The sequence below is a fragment of the Hyla sarda genome, chromosome 8, assembly GCF_029499605.1.
Source record: "Hyla sarda isolate aHylSar1 chromosome 8, aHylSar1.hap1, whole genome shotgun sequence".
In the NCBI taxonomy this organism is placed as follows: domain Eukaryota; kingdom Metazoa; phylum Chordata; class Amphibia; order Anura; family Hylidae; genus Hyla; species Hyla sarda.
Window position 1 is genome coordinate 28,494,832 of NC_079196.1, and position 15,354 is coordinate 28,510,185.

The window sequence follows — 15,354 nt, forward strand, 5'->3', positions numbered from 1 at the left end:
TGAAAACGTTTGGTAACACAATATACTGTCAAATCAGCAACTGCTGACCGATGTGGGTTGTACAAGCCAAGTACAACATTGGTAATCACAGAAAGGCCGATTGCTGAGACCCTGCAGCCGCTCCAAGCCTTGTGTGCAACAACCAAGAACAATGGACCTCCGTAGGAAAAGACTGGATCACAAAGGGCTCTGGGAGTCAGGTTAGTAGAAAACGGTTTAAATACCCAAAATGCAACACGAAACGCGTTGCATTGTGGGGAAATTAAACCGTTTTCTACTAACCTGACTTCCAGCGCCCTTTGTGATACAGCCTATTCCTATGGAGGTCCATTGTTCTTGGCCATTCAGTCTTATGACTAGTGTTGAGCGGCATAGGCCATATTCGAATTCGCGAATATTCGCGAATATATGGACGAATATTCGTCATATATTCGCGAATATTCGCATATTCGTTATATTCTCGTTTTATTTTCGCATATGCGAAAATACGCGTATGCGAAAATTAACATATGTGAAAATTCGCATATACGAAAATTAACATATACTAATTTTCGCATATGCGAATTTTCGCACGCCAGTCTCATACAGTGGTATTACAGCCTTCTTTACACCACACAAGCTGGAAGCAGAGAGGGATGATCACTGTTATGAGTACTGTGAAGAAAAAAAAAACAAAAAAAAACGAATATTCGTAATTACGAATATATAGCGCTATATTCGCGAAATTCGCGAATTCACGAATATGCGATATTCGCGAATAATATTCGCATTGCGAATATTCGCGAGCAACACTACTTATGACAAGTGGTGGCCCGTGACTCATGACTCCATTGACTTCTAGCTTGGTTCAACATGAGATGGCCATATCCAAGGCTGGGTCTGCCTATAGGCAAAAATGGCAGCCACCTAGAGCACCCCCTTGATAGGGGCACCGCTCTGCCTGCTGCAATAAAGTTAGCCAGCATCCGAAGCACCCGCCCGTCCAAAGCACCTGCCCATCAAGCAAAACCCTGCCACGCAACCCCTGCTTTTTTCAGCCTGCGGGAGGAGCACAGCGCCACCTCCAAGGCAGACAGTGGCGATCACTAAGGTCAGTTCCATCCAACATACTGACATCGCGCGCGTCTCCATACATCGGGAGGACCCAAATGAGGTCAAGGGGCAGCAAAATGGCTTTCACCTAGGGTGGTAAAAATCAGTCTCTGCTTGCTGTGAATGAATAGAAAAAATATATATCACTTCTAATTAGAAGATTTGCTCCTACTCTGGACATTTCCTGACATGGACAGAGTTGTCAGCAGAGAGCACTGTAGTCAGATTGGAAAGAATAACACAACTTCCTCTGTAGTATACAGCAGCAGATAAGTACTGGAAGGATTACGACGATTTTTAAATAGAAGTAATTTACAGATCTGTTTACCGGTAGATTTAAAAAAACATTTTTTGCACCGCAGTATCCCTTTAAAGTCTCTGCTTGCTGTGAATGAATAGAAAAAATATATATCATTTCTAATTAGAAGATGAAGATCTGCCATCCATGAAACAAGATGTAAATTCTGGTTCAAAGGGGCTACTTGTGTGTGGATTAATACTTTTTAATGTAGTTAATTTGTATACAAAGAATTAGAATCGGTCAGCTGAAACTCACATTCCAAACTGCTGACACTGTGGATGTTGTTAGGGCAAGGAGACACATATATCTGTTTGTGCTTCCATAATGTAAAAAAAAAAAAAAAAAAAAGCTTTCTCTGGTGGTCAAAAGGTGTACCCAAGGCCCCAAGTGTTGACGGCTGGACTGACCCTCACTTCCCCTCTTATCTCTGCTTGATTCACGGTGAGCTGGAATCCAAGTCCTGTTTTCAAATCTCTCACCTGTGCACAATTTGTATGCACAGTGCAGGAATGAAATTAAGCATGAGAAGCACAGAGAAGCACACGTACTGACTCAGATGAAAGCTTGCAGCGGAAGTGCTCAGCAAAGACACACAGACAGGCGGCACTCACCAAGCAAGCGCATTTATTCAAGTCTCATGGACCGGCTAGAGGAAGTGCGCGAGCTGCAGGAAACAACTTGTTCTGGCTAGTCCCGTCCTCCACCACAGCTCCCCCGCCTGTACCATGTCCATGAGACTTGAATAAACACGCCTGCTTGGTGAGTGCAACCTGTCTGTGAGTCTTTGCTTTGTTATAGTGCAGGAATGAGATTTGGAAACAGGGCTCGGCTTCCAGGTGACAATCAGGGTTCGGAGGGGATTCAAGGAGGAGTTTCAACTGTTGCGGCGAGCGCTTCGTCCACTCACTCTGGTCGTGAGTGCTCTCTTCCTCCGGCGGGTCCGGGATTTGCATGGCGGGACGTACCCGCATGCCAATATCGGGCCATCACTTACCCCTTGCTCCTGCTGGCTTCTCCGCTGCTTCTGTTTCTGATCCTGTCAGTTAAAGGGACTGTGCGCCCTTGATTATTGTTTGCACCTGTCAGTTCTTTATAAGTATGTGCACCTCCCACAACCCCTTGCCGGATCATTGTATGCCCTGTGCCCAAGAGAAAGCATTACTGTGTTTAGCCCAGCCTGTGTTCTTGTTCTGACCTTCCTCTCCGTGACCTGACCTTGCTTCTGTGCCGCCTGCATGTTGACCTCCTGTTACGTTTCCTGACCACGCATCTGTGCCGCCAGCCCTGACCTTCTGCTTGATCTGACTAAGAGTTGCCTCATCCTTCCTGTGCTACGTTTGATCTCGGCAGCCTGTGTGGACGAGTCGTACCAGGGGTAGCGACCTGGGTGCCGCCTGCCGCAGCAAGTCAATCTCGCTTTGCGGCGGGCTCTGGTGAAAACCAGTGGCACCTTAGACTCAGCTCCCTGGTACGGCCCACGTCATCTTCCACACAGGTACAGCGGATTCACTACATCCGTGAGTGTTACAGTAAGATCCGGCCCTGGATCCCACTGGGGTGCCTCTGCCTGATGTCTCGGACCTTTTCACCTTCGTGGATCAACAGTCACAACAATTGGCACGTCAGGCTCAACAGCTGAACCAGCTGTCAGCCATAATGCAACAGCTTCTTGCTGCTCAGCAGCAACAACAGCAACAGCAGCTGCAACCAGGTCCAGAGTCTCCTCCAGTGCCAGCAGCTTCTTCTGGGTCCAAGCTTCATTTATCCTTACCTTCAAAGTATGTGGGAGATCCCAAGCTGTGTAGAGGCTTCGTGACTCAGTGCTCTGTTCATCTGGAGCTTGTTAGGAATCACGGCAGGAGTACAGCAGGTGGTGGATTCTCTGGACCTGTGTGGATGGAGACTTGACCTGTGCCAGGAAGCGGGGTATAAGGTGCCACTGGTTTTCACCAGAGCCCACTTCAAAGCAGGATGGTCTTGCTGCGGCAGGTGGCACCCAGGTCGCTACCCCTGGCACGACTTGTCCACACAGGTAGCTGGGGGGTGACTTGGCACAGACAGAGACAGGCAGGACATGGCGGGCAGGGCAGAAGGACCAGGCAGGAACACAGGTACAGGACAGGCCAAAACTAGGAACAGGAACAGGTACACAAACTCAGGAACAGGACTTGACTTAGGAATAGGACTTGACTGAGGAACAGGACTAGACTCAGGAACAGGACTTGACTAAGGGCAAACAAAGACTAAGACAGACAACCAAGATCCGGCCCAGGGAGCAGGGAGGAGCATATACTTATGGACCAGAGGACAGGTGCAAGCACTTAAACTAATTGGGTACTGGCCCTTTAAGAAAGTGAGCTCCGGCACGCGCATGCCCTAAGGGCCAGAGTCACACACGCTGCGGGACATCAGGGAGCAAGGACACAGGACAGTAAGTGACAACGGGCTGAGGCGTGTCCCGCGATGCTAATCTCAGCCCCGCCCGCAACGGGGACAGAAATCGCTCACGGCCGGCGAGCGCAACTGTAACAGAGCTCGGTTTCCTGAGCGAGCTAAAGTGGCCTTTGTGGTCAGTCTATTGTCCAGTAAAGCCCTGGCCTGGGCTATTCCTGTCTGGGATCGTAGTGATCCAGTGTCTTCAAACCTGCAGGCCTTTCTCTCGGAATTCCGCAACGTCCTTGAAGAACCCACACGAGCCTCCTCGGCCGAGACGGCACTTCTGAACAGCAATCAAGGGAAGTCCTTTGCTGGTGACTACGCGGTTCAATTCCGCACTCTTGCCTCTGAACTGGCTTGGAACGACAAGGCCTTGTGTGCTACATTTAAAAACCACTGTCTAGTAGAATCAAGGACGCTCTAGCTGCTCATGATCCTCCGTCTAACCTGAGTGAGCTTATCCATTTGGCCACTCTTATTCATGTGCGTTTTGCCGAGAGGCAGGAAGAACTTTTTCTGGAAAGAGAACCTGCTCGAACACGGCGACTTCCTTGTCTGGCACCCGTGTTCCAACGTCCACCTTTACAGTCTCCTTTGCCTCCTACCGAAGAGGCAATGCAGGTGGATCTCTCTCGCTTAACACAGATGAAAAGATCCCGTCGACGCAATGAGAATTTGTGCCACTATTGTACTAGTCCGGAGCACTTTCTCAACGTCCTCAGCGTCCGGGAAATGCTCGCACCTACGACACGTGGAAGAGGCATCCCTGGGTGTGAATACTACCTCTCCAGTTCTAGTTTATACTCCTGCCAAGATATCTTTCCCTGCTTCGGTCTTTTTGGACTCTGGTTCCGCTGGAGATTTTATTGATGCCTCCCTGGTCCACAAACATCGTCTCCCAGTGACTCGGCTTCCTAAGCCTTTGTAAATTTCTTCTGTCAACGGAGAAAACCTGAACTGTACGGTGCTATTCCGCACTAAACCTCTCATTATGCAAGTGGGTGTGTTACATAAGGAAAATATTGAGCTCTCTGTGCTTCCTCATTGCACTTCGGAGCTTCTTCTCCGTTTTCCTTGGCTTCAACGTCACACTCCACTTCTTGACTGGAAATCTGGTGAGGTCACCCGCTGGGGACCTTTTTGCCAAAATCACTGTCTTGCGTCTACCCAGCCTAAGTCTGTCTCTTCGCCTTCTATGCCAGGCCTGCCTCTTCCATATCAAGATTATTCAGATGTATTCCACCACCTCGTCCCTATGACTGTCCTATTGACTTACCCCCTGGGACCACGCCTCCCCGTGGAAGAATCTATCCATTGTCAGTTCCTGAGACACAAGCCATGACAAAATATATCCAAGAGAACCTCCAAAAGGGCTTCATCCAAAAGTCCTCATCTCCTGCCGGAGCTGGATTTTTCTTTGATAGGGGAGAAGGATGGTTCTCTCAGTCCATGTATTGACTACATGGGTCTAAACAAGATTGCAATCAAAAATCGCTATCATCTTCCTTTAATTTCTGAACTTTTTGATCGTCTACGGGGTGCCAAGATCTTCTCCAAGTTGGATTTGCGGGGAGCATATAATCTTATTCATATCCGTGAGGGAGACAAATGGAAGACGGCCTTTAATACCCTAGATGGACACTTTGAGTATGTCGTGATGCCTTTCAGTCTTTGTAACGCTCCAGCTGTCTTCCAAGAATTTGTCAACGATATCATCCGAGATCTTCTCTACACGTGTTGTAGTGTACCTTGATGACATCTTGATCTTCTCGCCCAATTTGGAGGAGCATCGCTCTCATGTGAGCACCTCCGGGAGAATCATCTTTATGCGAAACTTGAAAAATGCCTATTCGAGAGATCTAGTCTGCCATTCCTGGGTTACATTGTTTCCCATCAAGGTCTTCAGATGGATCCTGACAAACTGTCTGCTGTGTTGAATTGGCCTCATCCTACAGGCTATTCAACACTTTCTTGGGTTTGCCAATTATTGTCAGTTCCTCTCACATTTTTCTTCCTTGGTTGCCCTGATTGTGTCTCTTACTAAAAAGAACTGTAGCCCCAAGTCTTGGCCTCCTGAGGCCGAAGAGGCCTTCACTTGCTTAAAGTCTGCATTTGCCTCTGCACCCGTCCTATCAAGACCAGATCCGGAAAAACCCTTCTCTTTGGAGGTAGACGCTTCATCCGTGGGAGCTGGAGCCGTTTTAACTCAGAAAACCTCCAAGGGCAAAATTGTAACCTGTGGCTTCTTCTCCAAGACTTACTCGCCTGCAGAGAGGAACTACTCTATTGAAGATTGGGAACTCCTTGCTATTAAGCTTTCCTTAGAAGAGTGGCAACATTTATTAGAAGGTTCTTTTCATCCGATCAGCATCTATTCAGACCATAAGAATCTCCTATATCTACTGTCTGCTCAGCATCTAAACCCTCGGCAGGCTAGATGGTCTCTTTTCTTTTCCAGGTTTAATTTCTTTATTCATTTCCACCCTGTGAACAAAAACATCAGAGCTGATGCTCTTTCTAGGTCCTCCGATGCGGTAGGATTGGACTCAACTCCAAGGCATATTGTTTCTCCAGAACGTCTGATTTCTGCAGCTCCCGACAATCTTCAGCAATTCCCACCTCGTAAATCTTTTGTGCCTATTCAACTGAGACATAGAGTCTTGAATTGGGGACATTATTCTTTGCTGGCTGGTCATTCTGGAGTACGGAAGTCCTTTCAACTTATCTCTCGGCTGGTGGCCTTGAACGCGATGTCACATATTTTGTCCATTCCTGTGTTACCTGGGCCACAAAACTCCACGGCAGAAACCAGTGGGTCTCTTACAACCTTTGCCCATCCTGGAAACTCCTTGGTCTCACATAGCTATGGACTTAATTACTGATCTTCCATCTTCCTGCAATAATACGGTCATCTCGGTGGTGGTCGATCAACTCTCTAAAATGGCTCATTTAGTTCCTTTACCAGGTCTTTCATCTGCTCCACAGCTGGTGAAACATTTTCTTCAACATATATTTTTCGCTTTCATGGCCTTCCGACTCATATCGTCTCGGATTGTGGAGTACAATTAGTTTCCAAGTTCTGGCGTGCTCTCGGTTCCCGTCTTAACATCAAGTTGGACTTTTCTTCTGCCTATCACCCTCAGACCAACGGCCAGGTGGAGAGAGTGAATCAGATTCTGGGAGACCATCTTCGTCATTTTGTCTCGGCCCGACAGGACAATTGGGTCAATCTTTTTCTTACAATCACAAAGACTCTGAGTCACCCAAGACATCTCAATTTTTTGTGGTCTATGGACATCTTCCTCATACTCCTCTTCCTCTTTTTGCCGCTTCTGGAGTGCCAGCCGTTGATGATCAAGTACAGGATTTTATGTCCATCTGGCAGGAGACCCGCCGCTCTTTGATTCTCGCCTCTTCCCGTATGAAATCCCAAGCGGATAAGAAAAGTAGACCTCCTCCAAATTTCTCTCCTGGCGACAAAGTCTGGCTCTCCTCTATGTTCGTTTTAGGGTTCCCAGTTATAAGTTGGGTCCTCACTTCCTGGGACCGTTTGAGGTTTTGCACAGAATCAATCCTGTGTCATACAAGCTCTGTCTGCCTGCCTCCTTATGTATCCCAAGTTCTTTTCATGTCTCCCTCCTCAAACCAGTTGTCTTTAATTGGTTTTCACAAAAACACATTGTTTCCTCTCCAGTTCCTCGAATATTTTTGAAGTCAAGGAAATTTTGGCGACTAAAACCGTAAGGGGGAAACGATTTTTTTTTTGTAGACTGGAAGGGGTTCGGTCCTGAGGAGAGGTCATGGGAGCCGGAGGAAAATATTCTGGACCCCGATTTGCTCTGAAATTTTTTAAGACCCAAAAAGAGGGGGAGACCAAAAGGGGCGGTACTGTTGGGGCGAGCGCTTTGGCCACTCACTCTGGCCATGAGCGCTCTCCTCCTCCTTCCTGTCCGGGATTCGCATCACGGATGCGCCCGCATGCGAATCTTGGGCCGTCACTTACCCCTTGCTCCTGCTGGCTTCTCTGCTGCTCCTGTTCCCCTGCGCGCGCGCCCCCACCTCCTAGGGCGTGCATGCTGGCATCTCTGTAGAGAAACATGGCCTGGTCAGACAGATCCAGATCTCTGTAGAGAAACATGGCCTGGTCAGATAGATCTCAATGGAGAAAAATGGCCAGATAATATGGATTCATGTGGAGTGGTGCCATGGGTGGAATGAGGTAAAGATTGTACAGTTTGTGACGCCAGGGCAATGTCCGAGGATGCAATAGCTTCTCCTGGGCCAAGCACAGGGACAAAGATGACACTGTTGCAAGGTTACGGATAGCTATCTTTTCTGAGGCAGGAATTGTCAAATCGGTCACAGATGGGAACCTTCTGGTGCAGAGGGAAGTGCAGAGAGACCTAGGATTGCCTGTAGCCTTGCGAGGATTTGTAGTTTCTGTTGCTGCAGACTTGAGATTAAATAGCAGTCCACGCTGACTTTAAGATTTTAGATTAACTAGAGACTATTTTTCCCCAGAGTTCTGGGCTTACCGCTAGGCTTTGACTTTCACCTGAACGATGGAGTGTCCTGAGATTTACGTGGCTGCAGGCTTTTGGTTTTCTTCTCCTTAGGCCTCCTCAGACTTCTCACGCCCTCCTTCTCCTAACTAGACTAGGCCCTGACTAACCAGCTCCTCCCCCCCCCCCTACACTAAATATAGGCCAATGTTGGGGGGCTCCCATTGGGGCATCAAGGTCATCTGGTCCACTCTGCCACAATCCAAGAAGACAGTACACAATTAATTATAACATACACTGTAATTTATTCTAATGTTAACAGAATATACTATGGAGTAGTGGGCCCAGCACGGAGACAGCAGAGATGCCAAAGCAATCTGTAACCCACAGGACGACATCTTGTGCTGGGGCACCACATTCAGATATTTGTGGAGAAGCATGATCAGGTAAAATGGATTCAGATTTCTGTGAAGAAACATGGGTTGATCATGGATTTAGATTTCTGTGAAGAAATATGACCTGGTCAGATGAATCCAGATCTCTGTAGAGAAACATGGCCTGGTCAGATGGATCCAGATCTCTGTAGAGAAACATGGCCTGGTCAGATGGATCCAGATCTCTATAGAGAAACATGGCCTGGTCAGATGGATCCAGATCTCTATAGAGAAACATGGCCAGTTCAGATGGATCCAGATCCCTGTGGAGAAACATGGCCTGGTCAGATGGATACAGATGTATGTGGAGAAACATGGCCTGGTCAGATGGATCCAGACCTCTGTGGAGAAACATGGCCTGGTCAGATAGATTCAGATCTCTGTGGAGAAACATGGCCTGGTCAGATAGATTCAGATCTCTGTGGAGAAACATGGCCTGGTCAGATGGATCCAGATCTCTATAGAGAAACATGGCCTGGTCAGATAGATCCAGACCTCTGTGGAGAAACATATCTTGGTCAGGTGGATCCAAATTACTGTAGAGAAACATGGCCTGGTCAGATGGATCCAGATCTCTCTAGAGAAACATGGCCTGGTCAGATGGATCCAGATCTCTCTAGAGAAACATGGCCTGGTCAGATGAATCCAGAGCTCTGCGGTGCCATGCTTAGTTAGGGTCAGAATTTGGCACAAGCAGCATGAATCGATGAACCCTAGCCCTGAGGTGTGAACAGTTCAGACTGGCAGAGGAGATGTAATGGTGTGGAGAATGTTTTCTTGGAACATCCTAGCTTCTTTTGTGGATGAAAGTTCCAAATCATTTTTTATATAGAACAGTGGTCTCCAAATGTTGGGCCACCAGCTGTTGCAAGATTACAACTCACAGCATGCCTGACAGCCAAAGGCTGTCCTGGCATGCTGGGAATTGTAGTTTTGCAACAGCTGGAGGCCTGCCGTTTGGAGGCCACTTATATGAAACGTAAAATGATCTTCACCACGCTTTATAGAAGGCGTTTTTATCCTATAAGGTATTAGACAGGAAATAAAAAGACAAAGCACACACACGTGCACCTCCACAGCATATGCTTCCAGCCCGTCTGCCTACGGTAAAGGTACGTCCCCGGGTGTCAAAACCTCCTGTCTGAGGGGCGATTTTACGGCACATTAAAAAATGTTATCAGATTGATGAAGTCATTGTTGCATGCGGGATCTGGCAGGCAAGTCGCACAGTGGGTTCTTGGAGGATGATTTATATACCGTGCCAGTGCCAACATGGAAGGTGTCTTGTTTAATGGTTAATCAGGCCCCCATGGCCGTTCTGCGGACGTTGCGGGTGGATGCGATCGTCGCATGCAGATGAATATTTTGGTAATATTCTGGCGACGGCAACATTTCGGCGCGGTAAATATAGACACAAGGACATGTGAAGAGCAAACTCAAGCAAGTGATGTTGTTTCTGTTTGGGGAGTACGGCTTAATTGCCGCTCTTAATGTCCTATTAAGTGACTGAGTAAATTCCAGCTGTGAGCCTGTGATAAATCATTTTATGTTCAGCAAGAGGGACTTTTCTCTGCAAAACCCAGAGATTCAACACTTATTTTTTTTTTCTTTAGCAAACCAAAGGATTTCTTGAAAGTAATAGAAGATACTTATAATTTTCTTGCGGCGCTAAGATATGGGACGCTATAAAAGAACGCAGAGCGCTTGTGTGTCGAGTATTGCCAGGGGCGTGGGTATAGGGAATGCAGAGGTAGTAGTCACACCGGGGCCCTGGTGCCTAAGGGGGCCCCAAAGCACATCTGCCCCATAAGAGACCAGTATTACAAGTGGCACATGGGGCCCTGTTGCAAATTTTGCATCGGGGCTCAGAAGCTACAAGTTACACCTCTGAAGTATTGCCATATGTCAAAGAATGTATTTATCCTGGTATCTGATAATCCAGAATTCTAAATCTTTCCAGTATTTATAAGCTGCTGTATGCTCTAGAGGAAGTTGTGTGGTTCTTTCTATTCTGACCATAGTGCTCTCTGCTGACACCTCTGTTCCTGACACGGACAGTGGTGTCAGCAGAGAGCACTGTGGTTAGACTGGAAAGAACTACACAACTTCCCCTAGAGTATACAGCAGCTGATAAGTACTGGAAGGCTTAATTCCTGATAAGTACTGGAAGGCTAGATTCACATGAGTGTTCGGAGCACCGTTAGGGAGGCCCGTTTGTTGATTCCATTATAATAACGGACATCTAACGGAACCCTGACAGACCCCATTAAAAGTGACTGAGACCTGTCATGTTCTGTTGATGCCGCTGTCACAATTTCCGTCCCAGCCCTGTTATCAGCTGTTGTAATGGAGCTTTCTAACAGAGCTCCACAACACTGATGTAAACATTGCCTTCCATTTTTTTTTATATAATTAATTTACAAATCTGTATTATGCTCTGAACCAGTTGTATTGAAAAATGTCTTTATCCTCCATATTATCCCTTTAAAAACCCCAAGATCAGAAGATTAAAGGAGATATATGTAAACATTAGCAACTTTTCTAAACATTCATTTGTGCAATTGCCCTGTTGCCCCCCTTGGATCCGTAGTAATAGTACAGTATGGAACATCATGGACGAGACAGGAAATGGGCGCCTGTGTAGGAGTAGTAGTAGTAGTTGTAGTAATAGTTGTAGTAGTAGTAGTAGTTGTAGTAATAGTTGTAGTAGTAGTAGTAGTTGTAGTAATAGTTGTAGTAGTAGTAGTAATACCAGTAGTAGTAGTAGTAATACCAGTAGTAGTAGTAATACCAGTAGTAGTAGTAGTAGTAGTAGTAGTAATAGTAGTAATACCAGTAGTAGTAGTAGTAGTAGTAGTAATACCAGTAGTAGTAGTAGTAATAGTAGTAATACCAGTAGTAGTAGTAATAATAGTAGTAGTAATAGTAGTAATAATAGTAGTAGTGGTAATAATAGTAGTAGTAATAGTAGTAGCAGTGGTAATAATGAGTAGTAGAGTAGTAGTAATAATAAAAGAAGTAGTAGTAGTATTAGTAGTAAAAGCAATTGTAGTAGTAATATTAGTAATAGTAGTAGTAATAATAGTAGTAGTAGTAATAGTAGTAGTGGTAGTTTGTCAGTAGTAGTATTAGTAATAATAGCAGTAGTAGTAGTAATAGTAGTATTAGTAGTGGTAGTAATAGTAGTAGTAATAGTAGTAGTAGTAGTAGTGAGAGCGGTAGTAGTAGTAGTAATAGTAGTAGTAATAGTAGTCGTGATAGTTGTGGCAGTAGTAGTAGTAATAGTAGTAGTTGTATTAATAGTAGTAGTAGGTAGTAGTATTAGTAGTAGGGGTAGTTGTGGCAGTAGTAGTAATAGTAGTAGTTGTAGTAATAGTAGTAGTAGGTAGTAGTATTAGTAGTAGTGGTAGTTGTGGCAGTAGTAGTAGTGATAATAGTAGTATTAGTAGTGGTATTAGGAGTAGTAGTAGTAGAAGTAGTAGTATTAGTAGTAGTAGTAGGGGTAGTAGTAGTAGTAGTAGTAGTAGTAGTAGTAGTAGAAGTAGTAATACTAGTAGTAGTAGTAATAATATTAGTAGTAGTAGTAGTAGTAGTAATATTAATAATAGTAGAAGTAGTAGTAATAGTAGTAATAATAGTAGTAGTGGTAATAATAGTAGTAGTAACAATAGTAGTAGTAATAGTAGTAGTAGTGGTAATAATGAGTAGTAGTAATAATAAAAGAAGTAGTAGTAGTATTAGTAGTAAAAGCAATTGTAGTAGTAATATTAGTAATAGTAGTAGTAATAATAGTAGTAGTAGTAATAGTAGTAGTGATAGTTGTGGCAGTAGTAGTATTAGTAATAATAGCAGTAGTAGTAGTAATAGTAGTATTAGTAGTGGTAGTAATAGTAGTAGTAATAGTAGTAGTAGTGAGAGCGGTAGTAGTAGTAATAGTAGTAGTAATAGAAGTAGTGATAGTTGTGGCAGTAGTAGTAGTAGTAATAGTAGTAGTTGTATTAATAGTAGTAGTAGGTAGTAGTATTAGTAGTAGGGGTAGTTGTGGCAGTAGTAGTAATAGTAGTAGTTGTAGTAATAGTAGTAGTAATAATAGTAGTAGGTAGTAGTATTAGTATTAGTGGTAGTTGTGGCAGTAGTAGTAGTGATAATAGTAGTATTAGTAGTGGTATTAGGAGTAGTAGTAGTAGAAGTAGTAGTAGTATTAGTAGTAGTAGTAGAAGTAGTAATACTAGTAGTAGTAATAATATTAGTAGTAGTAGTAGTAGTAGAAGTAGTAATATCAGTAGTAGTAGTAGTAGTAATAGTAATAATAGTAGAAGTAGTAGTAGTAGTAATAGTAGTAGTATTAGTAATAATATTAGTAGTAGTAGAAGTAGTAGTAATAATATTAGTAGTAGTAGTAGTAGTAATAATATTAGTAGTAGTAGTAGTAGTAGTAATAATATTAGTAGTAGTAGTAGTAGTAGTAGTAATAATATTAGTAGTAGTAGTAGTAGTAGTAATAATATTAGTAGTAGTAGTAGTAGTAGTAATATTAGTAGTAGTAGTAGTAGTAGTAGTAATAATATTAGTAGTAGTAGTAGTAGTAGTAGTAATAATATTAGTAGTAGTAGTAGTAGTAGTAGTAGTAGTAGTAGTAGTAGTAATAATATTAGTAGTAGTAGTAGTAGTAGTAGTAGTAGTAATAATATTAGTAGTAGTAGTAGTAGTAGTAGAAGTAGTACAGTATGGAACATGATGGACAAGGCAGGAGATGTGCAGTTGAATAGCACAAGTTGTCACTGCCATTATTTTCGAGGTTAATCTAAAATGAATCTCAAAAGATTATAGAATTTAGAACATAGAATTTTTGTGAAATTTGGAACTAATTTTATTTGTACCCAATGAATTCTACTTCTGTACATAAGTTCTATATTCTATGACATTTTCAGAGAAGGTGATAATAGTAGGCCACATCTCCCATATGTCTCTCTTTTCTGATCGGGTAATAATACCACTAAATCTATCACTGCAGTTCTTCTCAGGTTGTGTGGAGGTTTGACTATTGGTAGTCACCCAGCTTTCCTATATTCAGAAATAACACTTAAAAAAAAAAAGTGGATAAACATGTAAAACAAATGTCACTTTTTCTAAATAATTTATCACTCTGATTTCTCACCGTACCTCTTTTATTTCATCTACAGAAATTCCAGAAAACGATGATCAGATTAAAGCACTGAGGCACCTTGTGAGGCAGCTGCCGCCATGTAACCGCGACACCATGAAAGCGCTTTTTGAACACCTCAGAAAGTAAGTTGGTAAATTTAACTCCACACTGTTGTTTGGTGTCTTTACTAACTGGTCCATGACAAATTTCTAAAGTATACTCCGGGGAGAATCGCACTCACATACCAAAACGTCTCGGCGGAATCTATCGATTGCTCTACTACCCAGTCTATAAACAGCAGCAGGTTCCAATCAAAGTGTGGCTTGGCTCCATTACCTCACAGGGCCACACTCTAATTCATCCCCGCTGTGGGCCATTTTAAAGGGAAATGAAAAAATCAACACATGATTCCGGTAATGATTTTAGTTCCTCTTGAATATGTTTAACCCTATTGTAGCCTGTGGGGAACTATAAGGGGTTAAAAGTTTCTCAAAACACGCCTGGGCAACCACAAGAGCTTACACTCACCCCTGGCTTATCTGTCCAAGCGAACACATTCTATGTTCAGAGCTGTAGGGAAGTCGGAGCATTGAAGAACATGCGGCCCACTTTACCATGAGTTTGGCCTATCAAAAAGATAGGAGAAAAGATTTCCGATCGCGGGGGTCCTGCCACTGGGACCCCGTGATCTCTGTGCAGCACCTAGCATTTGTTTAGAACACTGGGTGCGGGTGGCAACGGTTGTGATGTCACAGTCACGCCCCTCGTGACATCACACTATGCCCCCTCAATGCATGTCTATGGGAGGGGATGTGGCGGCCACCATGCCCCCTCCCATAGACTTGCATTGTGGGGGTGTGGCAAGATGTCACGACCCTCGCCGCCCGCTCCAAGCGGGTGTTCCGAAATGTTCCGATTGCTGGGGCAGCGGAGAACCCTGTTAAAGGGGTACTCCCGTGGAAAACTTTCTTTTCCTTAAATCAACTGGTGCCAGAAAGTTAAACAGAGGAAATGTTTTTCTTTTTGGGATTTCTCTTCTGTCATGACCACAGTGCTCTCTGCTGACCTCTGCTGTCCATTTTAGGAACTGTCCAGAGCAGGAGAAAATCCCCATAGCAAATATATGCTGCTCTGGACAGTTCCTAAAATGGACAGCAGAGGTCAGCAGAGAGCACTGTGGTCGTGACAGAAGAGAAATCCAAAAAAGAAAAACATTTCCTCTGTTTAACTTTCTGGCACCAGTTGATTTAAGGAAAAAAAAGTTTTCCATGGGAGAAATGGATCGGTTATTTTGGATTTTAACATGCCGGATCCTTTTGTTCTCGGCTCAGATAAGCTGCCACCAGAGGTGACTGGCAGCGAAACATGCACGCTCAGCCTTTTAAAAAAACATTGGCACATTGGGTTAAAAAATTTAAATCAGTATTCTTCCACTCGCCAATC

The 15,354-nt window shown here is 44.3% G+C and overlaps 1 protein-coding gene across 2 annotated transcripts in view; it reads left to right on the forward strand.

The window, feature by feature from the left end:
* Positions 1–15,354, forward strand: part of ARHGAP15 (Rho GTPase activating protein 15) — a 788,583-nt gene that overhangs the window by 736,087 nt on the left and 37,142 nt on the right. For both annotated transcript variants that reach the window (XR_008847054.1, XM_056534907.1), the window contains exon 14: positions 13,949–14,054. Coding sequence is in view for 1 of the 2 variants with exons in the window: in XM_056534907.1 (XP_056390882.1) it covers positions 13,949–14,054 (106 nt within the window). In the remaining variant the exon portion in view is untranslated. The remainder of the gene's footprint in view (positions 1–13,948; positions 14,055–15,354) is intronic.